Raw genomic sequence first — 22,089 nt, 5'->3', positions numbered from 1 at the left:
ACTGCACGATTTCTGTTCTCATCCTGAAGCAAAGTTCTTAACCTGAGGTAATATTTTTGGGTGAGTGGAGTCTGTAACCTGAAGTGTATGTAACCTGAAGCATATGTAACCCGAGGTACCACTCTACTGCCACAAAAAAGGCACCTGAGCTGAGTGCTTAAATAAAATAACGAAGTATAGCCTTGATCAATAGCTCAGTGGTAATGCCTCAGCCTTGCATGCAGAAGGTCACAGGTTCAAACCCTGGTATCTCCATATAGAGTTGGGAGTGACTACCAGTCTGAAACCCTGCTGCCAACCAGTGTAGACAGTATTAGATGGACCAGTGTGCCTGACTCAGTATAAGGCAGTTTCCTATGTTTCTATCCCCCAAATACCTATAAAATTAGTTTTGGTACACCGTAAGTGAGTCAACAGAGTGCATACTTTGTGTAGCCTCAAAAACTTAATAAAACTCAGCATCAGCACTTCTTCCAAATTACAAGCAAATCAGCCAACGCAGCTCTGTCGTACTGTTTGGCATTCCTTAAGAGAACTTGCCTCTTTGATTCTTGTTGCTAGAGCTTTTTTTTTTTTTAAAAAAAGCAGGTCTGAGTTTTTTTTAAAAAAACAAACACACGACAACCTAAAATAACATAAGTTATTATGCTCCTTAGAAATTACCTCAAGAGCTCTGGTAGCATTTGTTATGTGAATAGTTAACATTTATTATTAATTGATACTCTAATTAAAGCCATGCCAGTGCTTTCCATTAGCTTACTCTCAAATTTTTACAGAGCTGTCTGTCTGGTTTTAATCAAAACCAAATGGCAGTCCAAGTTCCCAGGCTGGAGCAACTGGGAGGAAATCATTCAGAGGAGGCAGAAGAAAGCCGAAAAGATAAACAGCAGATAGCTTCACCAAATCTGTACAGAATAGAGGATGTAGATTCTGTGGGCTGCTCCAGAGATATGATTCAGGCACCCTGTCAAACTGGGAAAGCATAGTTACAAGTGTTTTATGTCAGCTGAGTTCTAATATGATCAAGATGGAGTCTGTCCTCATGCTTTCACAGCCCTGAATCTCTGACACTCTGGAGAATTCTCCGTAGAGGTAATGTCTTGTGTTTATCTCTCTCTCCCTATGCGCACTGTTGCCTTTATATGCAAATGGCTCTCTGTTCTCATACCTCTCATTGGTTAAAATGCTCACTGGCAAAACTTTGCCTTTACCTTTTATTTGCGTATTTTACTCTCCCTGCATCTTGCATCTTTCTTGCCCTTTCCTCCTCGTGCCTCGTTCTTGTGCTGGTGATTACTTGCTTGATACTCTAAAGAAAAACTGCCTTTGAAGAGTTGCAGTATATTAGCTGAAGCCAACTTTCCAAGCCATTTGCTTGTTTGTTGCTCAAGAGAGTAAAACAAAAATCTGAACTGCTTTCAGAGTTGTGCTTGCGTTTGGCATGGCGGGGGTGGGGGTGGAGCCAATGAAATTCATATGAATGTGTGCATTAATGTGGGAATTGCCACAAATTAGGGAACAGGGTCCTATCTCAAATCAGAGTTTTATTGTGCACTGTTTCGGGATTTTCTCCTCTCTCTCTCTCTCTCTCTCTCTCTGTGTTTCTTTCTGTTTCACATGCCTACTACTCAACAGCAGGAAATACTTTCCAAGCAATCTGGGCCTGGTTCTGTGAGGCCCCCGTCTCACAAAACATCAGTCTGCATTTAGTAGACAGAAGTAACTAGGGAAAGCTTGGTAGAATTCCACTTAGACAAGGCTCCCTCCAGCTGCAGAACGTGTTTCGGTCAGAATCACACATATAGAGCAAAAGTGCTGAGAATAGAGCAATGATCTCAGCAATGAAATCTGAACTTTATGCTTAGTGGAGGTTGAGTCGGATTTTGGGTTCCCACCCCTTCCCTCTCTTTCTGTATACACAGGCAAAGTATTTAGAGAAGTAATTCTGGCTACTTCTACCTTCTTGCCATCTCTGTGAGGTAAACCTGGAAGGCTTCTTTTTAAATTCTTTTTTTTTGGGGGGGGGGAATAAAGCTTATTTGAGATATACAGACATTTTCTGGAATCGGTTAAACAAAATGCCACTGCTCAGTAGTGAAGCTTTCTGCACTGAAGATTCGAACAGTGTAACTGGGATGAAAAAAGTCGCAGTAAGTGGATGATTGCATGCCGGCTGTGTCTTTTAAGTATTCTGTATGCAAGCTCTGAAGCAAAACTTTGCTCTCTAAGGTTTCCTTTGTAAAGATGCAAACGATATGCTGAAGTATCTGTTTATACGAATGACGCTCGGAAGGGATTGACTTGTGTGTTTTGCAAAGGCTACAAAATCAAGAAATGTGCCTAAATCTTCTCATTACCTTCATGATCAATAGGCAAAAATCAGCACCCGGCTGAAAACCACATCTCCCTTATGTGAATACGCTGGTTTATATCAGCCGTATCTCTCTTGGGCTTGGTCCCAGAGAATTTTGTGATATAGGGATACTTGAAATGAGAATGGCTGGGCATGAAGTTACCAAATGTATCAATCAAGAATCATCAATTGTCAGATCCATATTAACTAGAAATAAGAAAATGTTTTGTGATCATATATCCCTTCGTTTTAAGGAAAGGAACAATTGTCATAGAGATGATATTGCCTCTAATGCAGCTTAAAGTTTTGATTCAGGACTCCGTGTGAATTCTTTCAAAGGGCAGAAAGTTGTTCCATATCAACTTTTTATGTGAAACCACTACAAAACCAATATTGCACAGCATGTATAAACTGGAGCCACACAGGAAATACACGCAAGACTCCTAATCAATGATGTATACTGGATTGATAAAGTGTTAGTATATCATATCGCATTAGCTGAATTGCTGGAAGAAGCTTCAGACCATAACACTGGCATTTAAAGGCAGATGAAATGTCTGGGTAATAATGCCCCTCGTATCCCTTGCCCCTGTTTGCTTAATATGGGCAGATAATGTATTACTCCCTGCACATTAAGGCTGCAGAAGGAAGAGAAAATACTTATCTAGGAGTAAGTCCCATTGAACTCTGGGAAGATACACATGGGATTCCACAGTCAAACAGTATTGGTAGTGGACAGCTATTAGACCACTGCATGAACCAGGTGAATAACACTTTTTTTCTGTCAATGCTGCATTGCATCAGAGGAAATATTGCGGGGAGGGGGTTGCAAACACTGGGTGGGGCTAAAGCCAATGTGGACCAGGGCCAGATCCAAAGTGGGTGGGTGGGATCATCACTTTTCTCTTCCTTCTGTGACCCTGAGCTCTGTTACTCTTCTCCAGCCTATCAAGTGTTCTTGGTATTAAGTAGTGTATAGCTCCAGCATCATAGAACATTGTGAAGACAATGATGAGCTAGATGAACCAATGGTCTGACTTGGTGTAAGGCAGTTCCCTGTGATCCTATGCCTGGGATAGTCCAGGGCTAAGCAATGTGACTCACTGAGTCAAACTCTGCCGCATGCTAGTTGTTGTGGGTTATGCTTCTGCCACTTGCCTAGGATGGCACCCTGGGTTGGTTGCAAGTTGTGTGGGACTTAGATAATCCAATGAACACATAGGTTGGCACGGGCAGCAACTTCCTCATTCACTTGATATGAATCGTGCTTTCTATGTCCTTCTATCTGCAGCCTTGCGCTGGACACCACGAAAACCATCTGCATGCAAGCCAGAAGGTTCCTAGTCCAAATCCTAGTTGACCAAGACAGTTTAGGGCTTAGGATTTAGGGCTCACTGAGGAACAAGTGCATTCATGTTTGAATGAGTTCGCTGTAGTCTGAAGGATACATTACAGTTTCGCACAACGGAATTGTGAACCTTTGGGATGGAACTGGTGAATCTTCAGTTGCATAAAACTACCATTCCGCTGAACTGTGATGACTGCTGTTCTTTTTGTGTGTGTCCACCTGTACCTATTCTCCACATCTTTTCCTTTCTCCATTCCCTTCATGTATTCTGCTATTCTGCTAGTATGTTTCAGACATCTTTCGTATTGTAAGCCAGATAAATCATAATTGTAAATTGTAACCAGTGGAGGCATGCCAATGTATTTAGCTTGTGTAATTTATTTTGAATGTGCAATTTGGATTTCCTTGAGGCCAAATCTGAATTATTTTGGCATTATCTCGACACAGGCCTGAATCGTGGGAGCTTTCTCTGTAGAATGTGTAAAAACGGTTGGTTCAGTCTGTGGGTTGAATTCAGTGTCATGGAAATAGATCCTGTTTGCCTGATAGAACAATCTCCCCTCTACTCCCCTATGTGCTGCTCTGGAGAATCTTCCACACGCATCCCAAGCCAGTTGAGGGGCAGGGGCATGTGGTGGAAGAGCTGGGTACTACTGGGACTCTGCACTGGCTTTCACTAGCACAACTATTTAGTTGACTCAAGTACTAAAGTTCTAGTTACAGGTAGGTAGCCGTGCTGGAATGCTGTAGTCAAAACAAAAACAAAACAAAATCCTTCCAGTAGCACCTTAGAGACCAACTAAGTTTGTTACTGGTATGAGCTTTCGTGTGCATGCACACTTCTTCAGATACACTGAAACAGAAGTCACCAGACCCTTATATATAGTGAGAAGGTGAGGAGGGGTATTGCTCAGAAGGGTGGTGGGAATGGGTGATTGACTGATAGGTGTGGTAAACCTACGGGTCTGGTGACTTCTGTTTCAGTATATCTGAAGAAGTGTGCATGCACACAAAAGCTCATACCAATAACAAACTTAGTTGGTCTCTAAGGTGCTACTGGAAGGAATTTTTTAAATTTTGTTTCATACTAAAGTTCTAGTTCTGCATTGAAGATGGGTATAGACAAACTGATTCAGAAGTTAGCAGAGAAGATGGTCAACCATCATCTGCTCTGCCAACCTCTGAATCAGTTTGTCTATATCCTTCTTCAGCCATATGGGATATATGTCCTATGAGAAAAGATTGAAGGGATGGGATATGTTAAACCTGGGGAAGAGAAGACTGATTAGAGACCTGATACCACTCTTCAAATACCTGACAGGCTGTTGCACAGAAGAGAGCAAAGACTTGTTTCTCTGTGAGCCTCGAGAGCAGGGCTTAAGATACAGGATGGCAGATTTCAGATGAACCTCTTAATGAGAAAAGCAGTTGAATACTGGAACCCATTGGCTAGAGGCCTGGTGGCTCCCCTCATTGGGATCTTCAAGGAGGTGCTAGAAAGCCATCAGTTTGTGGGTGCTCTAACTCTGGATGTCCTGCATTGATGCCACTAGATGATGAAATAGAAGAACTGGGAGGAAGAGGAGGAGGAAGAGGATACCGGTGAGGGGTGTAGACAGGACTGGGACTCACCAGGGCAAGCTGGGGTTGGGAAAAGAGAGGTTGGTGTAGGGTGACAGGGTGACAGAGGATGACAAGGGGATGATGCACAGGAACCAGAGAAGCAGGACCCATCACCAGAGCCAGAGAGGCCTCTGTCCCCACAAACATGGTGTAGGGAGCAGTGGGAGGGTTGCTCCAGGAGGCTGAGGCGGGCAAGGGCCCATAGCCCAGCTCCCTAGCTGGCCAGGTGGGGCTCACTAGCTCTGAGAAGAGGGGTGTGGTTCCTTAGATCAGGCATGGCCAAACTTGGCCCTCCAGCTGTTTTTGGACTACAACTCCCATCATCCCTAGCTAACAGGACCAGTGGTCAGGGATGATGGGAATTGTAGTCCTAAAACAGCTGGAGGGCCAAGTTTGGCCATGCCTGCTTAGCTGGAGTGGGCTTGGAACAGGTGAGGGTCACATGCCTTGTCAATTTCAGATGCAAAATACAAAAGGACAGCAGGGATGAGATGCTATGTCTGCTCAACTTGCCCCTGTTGATGGACATCAGCTTGGTTACTCCAGGATCTCTGCGGGACTGTGCTTTGGTTTTGGACTTTGGACATGTGTATTGAACCTGGGCTGGGGACTTGAAATATTGACTTTCCACCAGGTAGGCCATGGGTTCAGGACAATTGATCAAGGGGATGATTCTATTCTTTGCCTGAAGTAGTGAAAAGAATCTCAGATAGTTAAGCTGGAAAGGTTAATACTTTGGAGAGTCACTGCCAGTTAATCTTATTAGGTTAAGTGGGCCAAAGCTTCTCAATTTAAAGCAGTCTCATATGTTGATGTGAGTCGTTGTTGCGAGGAAATAGTTCACCCCCTGTGATTACAGGGGTGCCAACTTCATCCCTCCTCCAGTTCAATGATAACTGCTCAGGATACACACACACACACTGTATTTGGAGATTGTTGGTTAATTGTGGTTCACACCTCCATCTGCAGCCATCCCATACATTTGCATGGCTGTGGTCAAGACCCTGCCATATCAAATGCTTTTAAGTTTGGGTTCTTATTTTTATTTTACTTTCTAATGGATAAGCGCTCATGTAGCTCTTTACAAGAAAAGAGTGTGATCATGGAAAAGGTCCTGCTCTCTCACAATAGCACTTACCTATATCATAAATGGCATTGATATGAAATTATCTGCTTTTAATGGATATGTGCTCCCTCCCTTGACACTAGATGCACCTTTCCCCTCAAACAGAGTTAATAAGATTAAATGGGCAAATAGTCTTTCCCCTGCAAGGACAGTCCTTGGTAGCAAGTCTCTCCTCATCCCTGCGTTTGCTCAGCTGAGTGCTATGTGAACAACCCTGATGCTCGGACATTTTTCACTTCCTGCCCCCTCTTCTGGAGCAGCTATGATGGGGAGAATAGAAGCATTCCATTTTCAACTAACTCTGTTGTTTAGTCCAATGGTTTGTCCAACTATGCTTTCAACAAACAAGCCAAGATCAACCCAAGCTTTCTGATTCTGAATGGTTGAGATAAACTGTAACTAAACTAACCACAGTTTCCAGTTCTGACAAGGGTGGAAGCAGATGCTTCCAATCTCCTGCTCACGGCCACACCCAGAGGAAAGGAAGGGGGGAATTCCTGGATGTTGCTGGATTTGTGTGCAGTCCCCTGGGTCATTGAAATGCAGTTGGCAGTTTCTCAGAGAAGTACATTCAGACTTTGGATTTACCCCGCCCATCCAGGCCATCAGAAAGATTGTAAAAATGCTTCTTGTTCCAGATGAGCCTTGCTTGAACAGTCTTACTGACCTCTGGCATGTTCCCATGTTCTCAAATTCTGGGCTCTTGGGTTGCTTCTCAACCATCCCACCTGGTTTGCCCTACGGTTCTAACTTCAGTCCTGACCACTAACTGTTTCCCACAGAACCTGGTTCCCAACTTCTGTTTCCTCCCCACCTGAGCATGGCCAACCTAGCCATGAGGGAAGGTGAGGCAACTGCCTCAGGTAACAGGATCCACAGAGGCAGCAGATCTGACCTCCAGGGAATGCATCACCCACTGCTGCTGACAAGGAGGCAGCAATAGCTGCAGTGCTTGGAGACTGGATCTGCCACCTCCTCAGAAGCTTCCCACAATGTTTCTCTATGGTGGCCTCTTGGTGAACAGGAAGCACTGCTGGTCTCCCGCTACCCTTGTTTCTGATGTAGATCTTCCACTCACCCCTACTTCGTTTTGCCTCAGGTACCAAAGTGTCTCTAGCTGGCCCTGATCATGGCTCAGCCCATAGGGAGCAGGCTCATGTATGTAATGCTAAACTATGAATTAGCAATACATTCAAAACAGGCCGGGGCTGTAGCATAGGGGTTTGGGAATTGCTAGCTCTAGGAGCAAATTGGGGTCACAAAGAGTCGGACATGACTAAATGACTAAACAGCAACAACGACAGGAGCAAATTGACTATTGTTACAGGGCAGAAGGGAAGGGCCCATATGGCTTTGTATGCATAGCCTCCAACATTGGGACATTTCTCACTCTACTCCAACTGTCCCTCCTCAACCCCCTACTTTCTGTTTCTACCACCACACACCAACAGGGCTGAATACACACATTCTCCACCATCCTCAGAAAACCCATTAATCCCAATTTTATTTCAGAATTCCTGTACTATCCATGGAAAATTGGGGCACTTGGAGAGTATGGATATGTATAAGTAGCATGATGTATTGAGCTGACAACTGTTGGCATTCTCACTGTTTTCTTTTTATAATAATAATAATAATAATAATAATAATAATAATAATAATAATAATTTATTATTTGTACCCCGCCCATCTGGCTGGGTTTCCCCAGCCACTCTGGGCGGCTTCCAACAAAGATGAAAGATACACTAAAATGTCACATATTAAAAACTTCCCTGAACAGGGCTGCCTTCAGATGTCTTCTGAATGTCAGGTAGATGTTTATCGCTTTGACATCTGATGGGATGTCACACACACACACACACACACACACACACACACACACACACATATATAAAATAATTTTTAATAGTCTTAAAAGTGGCTTCCTCATGTAATAAAAATTGTTTTAACTGCTTAAAAACAAAATAATATGTATAAGTAGCAGTAATGTATATGTAGATGCAGCAGAAATGCTTAAAGGGCTAATTTCATCCAAACAACATTTTCCATCGACTATGTCCTCCCATAGCGGCATTCCGTTTCGCAAAGTTCCCAGGCGTCAGCATTTCTTCACTTGCATGGAAATGGGGAATTCTGGCCTTCCTTACTGGAAATGTTAGCTTCAGCCTCATCTCCACGAAGCAGCAAAGTCCATTTTGGCAACTGTTTTCAGTAATGAGTTACTTCAAATTGGTTTTATTAAAAGGTTTAGCTGTTAGTATAAATGCTGTGAATACATTCTTGCCCTGTCTGGAATACATGCAACAGAAATATTTGAGAACCAAATGTCAATAGTGTTTTCGGTAATGATGTGTAGTGCCGTTCTCTCCCACCCATGCTACCAGGGAGCCATTTTCAACGTCAAGTCAACACAGGTGATGACAAGAGTTGTCAGCAAGGTTTCAGTTCCTTGGTGCATCATAAGACCACATTGTACAAGTTTAGGAAGTATATGCCTAAATAAGTACAGATTTAGGAAGCGCACACAAATAAATTGATTTCAGCAACTGGGCACATGCAGGCGTGAGCTTTTACCATTCGGTTATGATTTAGTATTTCTTTTGGAATACGTTGTGGCCAGCGTATTCTAAGTGCTTTTACCTTGATAGAAATTCAAATGAACTTGTAGCTACAGAGTCAGCTTTAGTCCTAACTGAGTTCCTATAGAAACTGGTGAAATAATAATATATATATAGTTTTGTTAGTTTGTTAAGGGTACTGGGAATTGTATCTCTGTGAGTTCCTAGGTTTCTTTTGGGGAAGTCACACGCTTTAAATGTGCTCTGGGTGTGCTTTAAATGCGTAGTGTGGTTCTTCCCACACATTAGGAAACACAAGCATTCACCACAGTTGATGGATTTAGGGGATTTCCAAGACTATCGCTATTTTGCAGGAGCAATTCAAGCACAAACCAGAACTTTTGATTTGCACAGATGGATGGATTAAAGTGCTCTGCTCCCCTATAGGGTGTGCTGAGTGTGCCCAGGCACCCCCTAATGCTTTTCCCACAAAAAGTGGCTGCAGGCTCCGTAGATGTTTTTACACTGGCAACTGGGAGGACTCCCACTCCCAAGGTGGCTATGTTTTTTGTGTGTGGCAGGAATCGCAGCGCCAGCAACAGTGGGGAGCTTGTTCTCCAGATGCATGCACACAGTGTGTGGGGGGGGTGTTTCTCTCAGTCTCTGCCTTTGCTGAGGAAGAGGTGCAGAGTCAGCCTGGGGTCTTGCCTCAGAGATGACTCAGAAGCAATAAAGTGTAGGTAACAACCAGGGGAAGGATGTGTATGGGATGAGCTGATTGGCTGGGGTCTCTTGGGGTGTGTGCCTCTGGCTCCACCCCTTATTTTTATCCCCTCCCCCTTTGTGTCTATGTGTGTGCACATACGTATCTCTTAGTCTGCTTTTCTCCTGCCTTGCACTGATTCTCTTTGTTGGGCTGCGTAGTGAGAATGGTGTTGTCATTTAATTTAATTCCCTGGGTGCACACCCTAACGAAACGTGCTGTGCACAACTATGGGCTAACGGGAAGCAGTGTTTAAACACCTTGCAAGCAAATCAAGATGAAGGCTGCTCATTGTCATATGACCACCCCCAAACCAATCAGAATGAATGCTCAATAAAGACCAGATATAAAATCTAGCTTTGATGTCAGCATTGTACAAGCAAATCGGGGTGAATGCTCCATAAACAGTTTTATGAGTTTGAGAGAGTTTGATGATCCAAGCTCTAGGCAGGTATTAGTATGAATGGGGGGGGGGGAGAGAGAGAGAGAGAGAGAGAGAAGTGGAGATGAGGCAGGGGCGCTCTTTCAAGCCTCACCCACCCAAAACACCCCTGTTTGCACTATCTCCATCAAAGAGGGAATTTCAGAAAGGAGATTCTAAGTGTGTCTCCAATAATGAACACACTTCTGATACGATACAATACGATAATCTTTATTGTCATTGTCCCATACAGAACAACGAAATCTACATCAGACATTCAAAAACCAACAAGCCTGCTATCCCAGCTATCCCAGCCTGGTTAACCCCCTAAAAACTCTGATACCCCATAATTAAATACATTATACTCCTATAGACCATACGTCCCATAGAAGGGACGCAGGTGGTGCTGTGGGTTAAACCACAGAGCCTAGGACTTGCTGATCAGAAGGTCGGTGGTTCAAATCCCCATGACGGGGTGAGCTCCTGTTGCTCGGTCAGTCCCTGCTCCTGCCAACCTAGCAGTTCTAAAGCATGTAAAAAGTGCAAGTAGATAAATAGGTATCACTCTGGTGGGAAGGTAAACGGCGTTTCCGTGCGCTGCTCTGGTTCGCCAGAAGCGGCTTAGTCACGCCGTCTCCCTCGGCCAATAAAGTGAGATGAGCACCACAACCCCAGAGTCAGTCACGACTGAACCTAATGGACAGGGGTCCCTTTACCTTTACTCCCATAGAGACTACCTTACACTGCCTTTAAAACCAAAATCGCATTTGGATAGAAACTGTTTCTCAGGCGGCTAGTCCTAGTCTTTATAACCCTGTACCTTCTTCCAGAAGGCAGAAGCTGAAAGAGATCATTTACGGGGTGTGCACTATCCCGCACTATCTCTGCAGCTTTCTTATGACACCTGGAATAATGAACACGATTCCAAGCACATGTTGGCAAGGGGTTGCATGTTTGTCCCTGGCTCCTCTTTGCTTTTAGCCCACGGAGTTGAAGCAAACTGCACCATCTCAAAAGCTAGTGCTGTCTGGGGCCTGTTTTGGTGTGTCTCGGGATAATGCAGGGAATCTGGATCATGCAGGTAAACAGGCTCCCTGATATGCCTCCCACCACCAACAGGGCAGTGATAGGAGGGGAGCTTTCCACTACCTCACTGGGAAGACTCCCGCAGTAGGCATGCCATCGCATCTCCCTCTCCACCATTTGAGCAGCCATTCCTTTGCAGCCTATGGTCCCTCAGCTGTCCTGCTGGGAAACATAGGCTCGACCCCTTAATCTATCCTGTTTTCATTATTTTAAAATGAAACATGACTCTCCAGTTTTATCTTTCTATCGGCTACCCAGTTAGAAACATGAGCTATTGCAATGTCAAATAAATGCATTGCCGTGGAAGCTCTACATCCAAAAATGAAAACAGAGCTCTGTTGCCCACGTATATATAAATATATGTATTTAATCAAGATGGAAATAACACATTCGCCACTCTCCTGTTCTTGACCTTTGACCACATGGGCGTGCATGAATGTCGATGACTGTGCGGCACGTCACTTCAGAACTAGAGCTTCCAGAAATTCTCCTTAAACTTGACACCGGCACACTGTCAGCCTCTAGGGAATTGTTTATCCTGTCTTACCTTATATTTCCTGTCTGCATGTAATAAAATGAACCATGCTACTGTTGTCTGGCTGACTGACTTGTTTATGCAGTGGGCTGAATTTCTCTTGATGGACACTTTGGGTGTGAAACTATTTAACCGTAATTACCATATTTTCCCCTCTATAAGACGCACCAGACCACAAGACGCACCTAGTTTTTGGAGGAGGAAAACAAGAAAAAAATATATTCTGAATCTCAGAAGCCAGAACAGCAAGAGGGATCGCTGTGCAGTGAAAGCAGCAATCCCTCTTGCTGTTCTGGCTTCTGGGATAGCTACGCAGCCTGCATTCGCTCCATAAGATGCACACACATTTCCCCTTACCTTTTAGGAGGGAAAAAGTGAGTCTTATAGAGCAAAAAATACGGTATTTATTTCAGCATTTAGCAAGGGTCCAGCAGCTGGTCAATGTTTGAATGTAGCCATCTCCTTGGAAGCATAAACTCAGTTTACAGAAGAAAAAGAAAACAACAGGAGTATTTTAGACAGTAACTCTCTTTGCCTGGTAGGTGTTAAATTTGCTATTAAATTACCAGTGTAGATAAGGTTTATTTAGCAGTACACCTGCAGTTTCCGATTTAATCCGTACCCAAATCATGTGCTACAGATTAGACTGAAGTGCCAAGAGTTGCCTCCAGATCACCCAGTGAGCTTCATGAGTTAGCAAGTGTTTGAGCCCTGGGCCAAACAAGATATAACACCACCTGCACAATGTGACAATTTCCCTTGGAAGGGACTTGGAAGCTGCAGATAGTGCAAAATGCAGCAGCCAGGTTAGGAAGCAGATCAGCCAGTGAGAGCCATATCACTGAATGGAAAGGAGTTGCATTGGCGCCCATCACATTTCCCTGAATTTATGGCACTGATGGTGATTTTTAAAGCCTTGAATGACCATGGGTCCTAAATACCTGAAGCACCCGCCCTGTGGAACGCCCTCCCCAGATGTCAAAGAGAAGAACTACCACCAGACTTTTAGAAGACATCTGAAGGCAGCCCTGTTTAGGGAAGCTTTTAATGTTTAACAGACCACTGTATTTTAATACTTTGTTGGAAGCCGCCAAGAGTGGCTGGGTATAAATAAATTATTATTTTATTTTATTTTATTATTTATTTATTTATTTATTTATTATCCCTATAGTGTCTTGCCTGATCTGCCAAGGAGGCTCTTCTCAATGTCCCACTTCCAGGATTTATGTTTTATGCAGAAGGCCTTCTGTTGTACTACCCCATTTGTGGAATACCCTTGCCTCTGAGATATGGCTGGCACTGGTGCTTTTTCCATACCACATTATACATTATAAGGACAAAGCAGGGCTTCACGTACTGGCAGCCTTGATTCAAATTCCCCCTCCCTTTCCATAGCATGACTTAACTCATGTCTTAATGTCATTACCATGTGAATTTACCCAGCAACACTGCCTTGCTAGCTGTGAAATGGAGTTGAGGAGATGCCTAACGTAATCATGTCAAGACATGTCATAAACCTATTGGAGGCAGGGTCATGGCTGTTTGACTAATTTTGCTTTGTTTGTAATTATGCAGTTATTACTTTTCATATTGTAAGCCGCCTTGAGCATAGCTTTGCTATGGAAGACTGCATACAAATGAAATGATGTATGCATTGTCAAGAGCTGCAGATTTCAGTAGGTTCCCCTGTTATTTCTTTGTGCTTACGCCATGCATAGCAAAAGTGAGTTTTGCTCATTCCCTATTTACCAGGTCCTTTTTCTTTTCTCCTTTTTGGCTACATCTTTCCTTGAGAGAAGGTTTTGTTTCACCATCCTCATCCTCATGCAGCCGGCAGTGAATTCTGTTAACCCTTGCGCATGCAGGGTCCTCTTCTTCAGCTTTGTAGACGTGGAAAATATGGTTGTGAAATGGGAGCAGGCTGGACTTAAAAGGGAGGTTAAAGGCCTCTGAGCATGCAGACGCTCCGTTGTGAAAGTCACTTTGTCAAGGCGTAATTTATGGAGGTTCAGTTGCACAGCTATAATTCTGCAATTCTTTCAGGCTGCCTCCTTTTATACCTTCAGGCATGTGATTTGTCAGGACAGCCTTGTGGTCTGGGTGTGCAATCGGAGCTTCCCTCGGTAGACTGAAATGACCCAGAACAAACTCGGTAGTTAATCTTCTTTATTGCTGAAATCAATAAGCAGATCCATGCTAAGTGCTGACAGTTCCTATGTAGGGAGTGAAAAGGAGAAGTGGCTGTTCCTTGAACCTGTAATATGTTACAACCCAGAAATTTCCTTTATTGTCGTTGCTGTTATTTAATAAGGAGGTCCCCCTCTGATGGTGTATATATTTAAAAGGCATCATTTTATTTCCTTTCACCTAACGGGCCATGAAGAAATAGATATAGTCCTGGCATATGAAATATGTTTTTCAAACATGCACTCATTTTACACGTACACTTTAACATACATGGCTGCACATAGATACATTACACATATATGTACTCTTCTCTCTCAGAGTTTTCAAAGTGATGCACATATATACAGTAATTCCATTAACCATTACAATAACCTTGCAAGGGAAGGCAGTAGTACTTTACCATCTTGCAAATAAGGAGAGGCAGGGGAAAGATAACAATTTGCATAAGGAGATGAAGCGAAATGGAAATTTGAGCTTTTCTTAAGAAAACCAACCCAGTTGTTGAGCTTCTTTTAGGAAAATCTGATTTATTTTTTTTACAAATACACAATTTGACTTGCCTAAAATCCAGGACAAAACACCACTTTGCAGAAAACTAGGAGAGCATCATGTCAACTACCCCGGCTCCAAAGGGGTTTGAAGCATTATTTCATTGTTATGTATGATTTATTGTGATAAAATATCATAACTTGGTAGGCTTTTCAATATTTATTTATTTATTGCAACATTGTGTTGTTTGTTTCCTGTGCTTACATGATTCCGAATGATAGTGTTGTCATAAATTCCATAATAAGTCTGTACAGCAGCCTCTTCTAATGACTCAGAAGCTTGGCACAGATCATAGTATCACACGAGGCTCATTGGAAAGATAGGCAGATGAGAAGGTGGCACGCAAACCATAAGCAATCACTGGCAGACATCCTTTGCATGCGACATTTGTGATGTGGTTGCCATCATGAACCCAAAGCAGACAGACACCTCTTTATATGTACATCTATGGGCACATGCCATTCCAGATGATGTCAATCATGCTAGGGAGGTCCCTGATTGGGATGTATTTTGCTACTTTGGCATGATTCATATTGTTTCGAATGGGGCATGTGTCACTTGACATGTGAGTAATTGCAAACGCACTGGCACAAATCAAGTTTCCAACAAGCTGTTGGCATCCATCCTGTCTTGAGAGACAGTGGAGTGCACCTCCAAGGGAAATGTCAAACTGAAGTGACCTCCCTGGGGCACAAGCCTGGGCAATATGTATGGAGACCCTGGGCTGCTGATGTGGTCCAAAGGAAAGCTGATCAATATGTTTGGCGCAAGCTTCGCTTCAGGAGTTGCTGGAAGGAGGCATACGAGGTGCCATCCAACAGCCTTAGAGACTACACTCTGGATTTGTGTGGGGTTTACCCCATGGGTAGGCAAACTAAGGCCAGAGGGCCGGATCTGGCCCAGTCGCCTTCTAAATCCGGCCAGTGGACGGTCCGGGAATCACCATGTTTTTACATGAGTAGAATGTGTCCTTTTATTTAAAATGCATCTCTGGGTTATTTGTGGGGCATAGGAATTCATTATTTTTTCCCAAAAAATATAATCTGGCCCCCACAAGCTCTGAGGGACAGTGGACCGGCCCCCTGCCGAAAACGTTTGCTGACCCCTGGTTTACCCATTAGCCTTTTCTTCTCCCAAAGATATCCTGCAAGGCAGAAGAGGTTTAGGACCTGAGTTTTTCTTCTCCTAGATGCGCTCCCTTCCCTGGTTGACAAGCCTTATCTGCCCCTATTCAATTCAAGTTTCCAACATCATGCGTGCTATTTGGGTAGCCTATGAATTGGGCCACAGTCAGCAATGGTTTCTCCCATCTTACTAGAGGACACCTCTATGCTGAAGCTATCATTATTCAAGTGTGCTAGGACTTCCAAACTCAGGGACACTCGGAAACACAAAGACCTGCAGAAGAATTGCTGGAACAACCCAAGGCTCATTAATCAGGCCAGAGGACTGTGTAATGCTTACTGGGATTTTTCCCCTCCATTTATATTTATGAATTATTATAATGTGCTGGCTTTCTTATGACAGAATTGCAGAATCTTTTATTGTGTTCTTTGTTTGTTCACCTCTGATTTTAACTGTTCTCCACTTCATTCATCCATGTTTACAACAGACAACTGCTTTAAGCAGATGAACAAGGCCAGTCACTAACTGCCTATTAATCAGGCGGTTAAATGGATCATTTGTATGTCACCTTTTATTTTGTACAGCAGAAGAGCTGCGATTGGGAACATGAAATCAGAACAAAACAATGGGTGGTTCACTTAATTACTATAGACTACAAGCCCATGCAAACAATTAAATTACCCCTGAGTCAGTTTTCTTGTCCTGGAGTAACTTGGGACTCAGCTACATTAGTAAAATAAAATCCAGCATTTTGAATGAATAATAAACATGTAACACCAGTTGGTGCCGGAGAACAACATAAAATTTCTTTGTGGTTTTCCATAGTGGTCCCCCCCCCCTTTTGTTATAACAATTTAATTTCTAACTTATTTATAGCGGGTTTTCCCCTGTGTGTGGATCCACCCTTAGTCAACATTATCGTCCTATAAAATGATAAGGAGAATTATTCTAACACACATCAACTACCAATGTGCTGTAAAATGTGTAGTATAATGGGTTCTGAATTATCATCATCATCATCATCATTATTTATTAAATTTATATACCACCCTTCATCTGAAGATCTGAAAATGGTTCACAAGATAATAAAAAAAAACAGGATAGAAGCACAAAATGAATAGTTTAAACAAAACAGTAACCTCCCTCCCACAACCACATTTAAAAGGCCATAAAATATAAATTAGCCAAAGGCCTGGCTGAAGAGGAATGTTGTTGCCTGGCACCTAAACATGAATAGTGAAGGTGCCAGGTGAAACTTCCTGGGAAGAGCATTCCACCAATGGGGAGCCGCTGCAGAAAAGGCCCATTCTTCTGCTGCCACCCTCTTTTGGATGAGCCACATTAAGAAGGGCCTCAGATAATTATCGCAGTTTATTGGGAGAGAAGCGGTCCTTGAACTATTGTGGCCTGAATGGGTTCTAAGAGTGACATACTACACTCCTAGCTCAAGGAACATCACATGACCATCAGTACCCTTTTAGTTAGCATGCTGTATTTAAAAAATCAAGAAGGGACAATAAGGGAAATGCCATAGCTGTGGTTTCAGCCCTCAGCATCTAGTAGCAAGCCTGAGAAGGACCTCTGCTAGTAGGATCAATGAGGCCTTCTAATCAAAGTAGACAATGCTGGACTCACTGTAAGGCAACTTTATATGTTTATATTCATGTGTGTGGGACTGTTTCAAGCATATCCCAAACTGAACACAACTCACATTTAGACAGCCTTCCAGTGTAAATAGTTTGGTCGCTGAGCTCTATCTGAAAAGCTCCAGCACCTATTCTAAGAAAACCATCTACTCAGTCAAATGTTTCTGCCTTCTCTGATAGTGGCGGTGAAGTAAGTTGGGGAACACTAAACTGTCCTTGGAAATATTCTTCTTAAAAATAATTAGGGGAGATAATAGTTCTAAATATGTTCAGCCTAGGGTCTAAATTTACCAGTGTAACAAAATAAATGAATATTCTAGAATGTATGAATAGTTCAAAAGGCAGGCATTGAAATTCAGCCTTTGACAATAATGTGGTGCTTGGTTATTTTCATGAATAGGAAATGTGGACTTGTGTTGTGTATGAAGACTCACAAGACCAATGGCTTTTAAACCCATGAAAATAGCTGTCTCATGACAGAGGCAGTGATGAGAGACTCATTGTCAGATTTTGGCTTATGGAACCTGTTGTGTTCCCATAAAGTTGTTTATAGCATTCTGTTTACTTCATTTGAGGGAGTAATCAGCAAGGAGGCTATGCTAGATTATAGCTTCTGCCTTTGTTGGAAAATGATTAAAGTTATTCTGCAAAACATCTTTCTAAACTCTTCGTAACTCATGCACTTACTGTTGCTTTTCCATACTTCCCTCCCCGCTAGATGCGCTTCTGTTACTTACATTGAAACGATAATTTATTTCTTCTTCTTTTTACAGAAGATATGCAAGAGGTAAAACCATTTCATCCTGCAGAGAATTTCATGGAAGTCATAATGTTTCCTCTGGCCCTCTTAGCATTACATTGTGGAACCTGTTGCTAAAGTACTATGACATGTCTCTAGCAATCAGAAAAAGAAGCTGGGAAGAACACGTGACCCAATGGATGGGCTTGCCGTTTGGGTCTATTGATTCTAATATATTATGCAGGCATGGCCTAGTAGCTGACAACTTGCAAGCAGGTATGGAAAATGACAGACTTCGGAGCGAAAGCCAGAAAGAAAGAAGTGCTTCCTTGCCGGACTGCTGTCATGGTGGAGAACTGGGAGGTTTCCCCACAAAGCTGCTTGGTAATGTTTCCAGAGAGGTAGATGAAAATGACAATCATCAAGAGGAAGAAGAATTTCCCTCCCTTGAGGCTAGCACAGAAACATTGGTGAATGTTTCCATTGGTGGTGATAATGATGCCGAGGACAAAGACGTAGAGCTCTCTTCGGAGAAAGTCAACCACCAGCTTGGTGACCCTGAAGAAAAATGGTCAGCTGAAACGAACCAGTCAGAAGGAGGAGCAGGACTCTTCATGAAGATGGACCCAGGTGTGGAAGCAAAGGAAGACTCCAGTCATGCCTTGGATTCTGTTGGGAAATTTCATAATGAGACAGATTCCAAAGCACTGGAGGAATATATTTGTGATAGCAGAGAAGAGAGACTAGAACTTTGTTACAACAGCTCCAATGAAAATGAAGAGACCTCAGAAGAAAACCTCTCTGAGCCTCCAGATGCAGGAGAAACAATTCCTGAGAAGAAGATGGCCCGTGATATTGTAGCTGCACAGAGACATGAAAAATCGAATGCTCCTAAAGATGGGAATGAAAAAGGAGTCTGCGGTCAATTATTTGATGAATTTTCTCCTGGTCCGTGTAGTGACCTAAATGTAGTTGTTGCAGACTCCAGAAATGTTCTTGTGCCATCACCTGGTTCTTGTTTCCTATCGGAGGAAAATGTTTTGGATGAAAATGGCTTTGCCTGTGCTCAAGACAAATGCATCAAAAGCACCTCCCTGGTGGAACGTATAAGTGATTTAAAGAACAACACGACCACACACGAGCCTACGGACGGTCAAGTCATTTTGCGCAAAAGAAAGGTAGGAAATGTAAAAAAAAGTGTTGCTGTTGTTTTCAGATTTCCTGGGAAAGGTGTGTTCCTAGGCAGAAGCTGACAGTTGAAATAGCTTGGGGAAGGAATGGGTGTAATCCAGTGTCAAGTTAAGACTTAGTCAATGAGACCTCAGTAAGCTGAAAGCAGCGGTGTGAAACCTCGAACCCATGGGGCTAATTAGGCCTGCTAGGTCTCAGAGGTTGGCCCACCAAGGTATTTTTGGTAAGCCATGCTGACCTTTCCCCCTGCATGCTGACAGAAAATGGAGGCAGTTCGAAAAGCATTGAATTTGGCCTGCAAAGGAAGACTCGGGAGCGCACTCAGAGTGCAAATCTGCTTCTTCCTTCAAGCCATGGCTTGAATTCAAGTGGTTCAAGCTGGGCAAAAGAATAATCGGCGGCTCAAGAGTACACTCCAAATTCTTCCTTCGCAGCCATGGAGTGAATGCATATCATATGACAAACAGGTGATTGACAAGTGAGTAACCCCACCCATCTGTCAAAGTGCCCATGTAGGGTTGGACACCTCTGGATCCCCCTTGCCACAGCCTAGCTTAAAGGCTTCAGTTGGCATATTAGAAGGAATTCAAAGTTCACAGTCAGTCTACATTAGCTTGGGGCTGGAGAGGGATCCAGTTAACTGCTTCATCTGGCCCTAAGTGCAACCTGAGATCAGCATAGCACTTAGTAGAGTCAAAATTATTCCAGTTAGTGTGATTGGCAAAATGCCTCCGGAGGGCTTCACGCTTTTCTAAGTTATCACAGTTTTACCTGCATGGAAAATGGAGGGGTATTTGGAAGACCCTGCTCAGGTGAACAACCAGCACAAATCTGAAGGGAAGTGGACATCCAAGGGAAATGGGTGGTAAAAGATTCAGGGTGGACAAGAGATTTCATTTTTTCACACAATGCACAGTTGTGGTTCCCTGCCACAACTTGTGGTGATAGCCACCAACCTAAAGGTAAAGGTAAAGGGACCCCTGACCATTAGGTCCAGTCGTGACTGACTCTGGGGTTGCGGCGCTCATCTCGCTTTATTGGCCGAGGGAGCCGGCGTACAGCTTCCGGGTCATGTGGCCAGCATGACTAAGCCACTTCTGGTGAACCAGAGCAGCGCACGGAAACGCTGTTTACCTTCCCACTGGAGTGGTACCTATTTATCTACTTGCACTTTGACGTGCTTTCGAACTGCTAGGTTGGCAGGAGCAGGGACCGAGCAACGGGAGCTCACCCCGCCATGGGGATTCGAACCGCCGACCTTCTGACTGGCAAGTCCTAGGCTCTGTGGTTTAACCCACAGTAAGAGACAAATGTTGGGGAAATAATGCCATCTGAGCGGGCTGTTGGGCCCACATCCTTCTTGGGGCTTCCCATAGGCATCAGAGTCTGTGGGAAACAGGATGCTTAACTTAAATAGGCCTTTGGTATGAGCCTTACGTTCTTAGGAAAAGGCTTTTAATCAAATTAATGAAATTTCTCTGGGATGTTTTGACACTTCTTGATACGAATGTTCAGTAAGTGACTTTTGTCTAGAGACAGACTGTGCATTCCCACATTGCTGGCTCTGGCTGGGTGTCTCTAGGGTCAGGCATCTACCGAGTCACTCCCCTCTGCTCTTCTCATATCCGCTTGTACTAATTGGTCCGAAAAAGGGCAAATTTATGTCAGTATTGATTCAGCAGAGCAGCCCCAGGATTAGCCTCCTTTTCAACACACCTGAGACTCCTACGGAATGAGGAAATGACTTATGTGAGGTGCTAGTTGGGGTGCGCATAAGACAGTTACAGTCACATTTGAAAGCAATTTCTGGACAGCACAAATAGCTCTCCCCCCCTCCTGCCCGCCGCCCACAATTCTGACAAAGGAACGGCAAGCGATTTTAAATCCCTTGTGACAAGAGTCCTCCCCAGTCCCCAAATCCTTATTCATGAGGTAGGATTAATTTTGCTTGCAGCTGGACGGTAGGATTAAACTGTAAGTGTCGCTTTTTCTCTGGCTATGTTGTTAGCTCTGTCAAAGTTAGACAGTGCCTGTGGCGAAAATCTTCAAAGCCTCCATATTTGACAGCAGCGGCTAAAGCGGAATGCTGACTCTCCCATTTTCCCTGTTGCTAGGAAGCATATGCAGAGGAGCAAGACCAGGCCTCTGCGTCTGCTGCTTTCTATAAATTGTAGGTGAGATCACCAAGCTTCTCTGTGATTCAGTCCCAGGCAGGCCAGCCACTGGAAGAAGAATCTGTAGACCTTTCCAAACTGCTGCTTGCTGCCTCAGTAAGTTGCCTTGCTAGACATCCAGAATGGTTAGGCTGGCCTTCACTATCTTCTGGAAGACATTCAGATTTTGTTATGGTTGGCATCCATTGATCCTTTGATTGAAGATTCTAGAATCCCTCCAGCTCTTGTAAGGCTATAAACTCTCATCCATGAACGTGGGCCATGATGGCTGGGGCTGATAGGAGTTCCGAGTTCAACAGCACACCTGCGTTTCTCATCGCTGCTATGAACAGGACAAGCACCTTCATAGATAAAATCATATGCTCCCAATCTTATACATATTTACTCAGAAGTAAGTCCAACTGAGTTCATTGGCACTTCCTCCTAGACAAGTGAATGGAGGGTTCAATTGTATGCATACATACCTGGGAGTAAGCCCCATTAAGCATAGTGAGACCTACTTTTGAATGAATGAATATATATATATATATATATATATATATATATATATATATATATATATGTCTGTAGTGCTTATCACCATCACCACCACCAGTCAGTGGAGGGACATTTGTGAAATATCCCCTATCTGCACTGTACATTTAAAGTGGTATTAATCTATGCTA

At 43.5% G+C, this 22,089-nt stretch overlaps 1 protein-coding gene across 4 annotated transcripts in view; it reads left to right on the top strand.

Moving 5' to 3' along the window:
* The first annotated feature begins 868 nt into the window (after nucleotides 1-868).
* Nucleotides 869-22,089, top strand: part of DLC1 (DLC1 Rho GTPase activating protein) — a 264,415-nt gene continuing 243,194 nt past the window's right edge. For 2 of the 4 annotated variants that reach the window (XM_028745180.2, XM_028745179.2), the window contains exons 1-2: nucleotides 870-1,092; nucleotides 18,094-19,237. In XM_028745180.2, coding sequence (XP_028601013.2) covers nucleotides 18,209-19,237 — 1,029 coding nt within the window. In that variant the 5' untranslated portion in view covers nucleotides 870-1,092; nucleotides 18,094-18,208. Of the gene's footprint in view, nucleotides 1,093-2,011; nucleotides 2,151-18,093; nucleotides 19,238-22,089 lie in introns of those variants that run through there. The other 2 variants (XM_028745177.2, XM_028745178.2) reach the window with 2 other exon arrangements.

This window comes from Podarcis muralis, chromosome 9 (assembly GCF_964188315.1).
Source record: "Podarcis muralis chromosome 9, rPodMur119.hap1.1, whole genome shotgun sequence".
In the NCBI taxonomy this organism is placed as follows: Eukaryota; Metazoa; Chordata; class Lepidosauria; order Squamata; family Lacertidae; genus Podarcis; species Podarcis muralis.
Note: the sequence above shows the minus strand (reverse complement) of the source record. Positions and strands in the feature narration are given on the sequence as shown.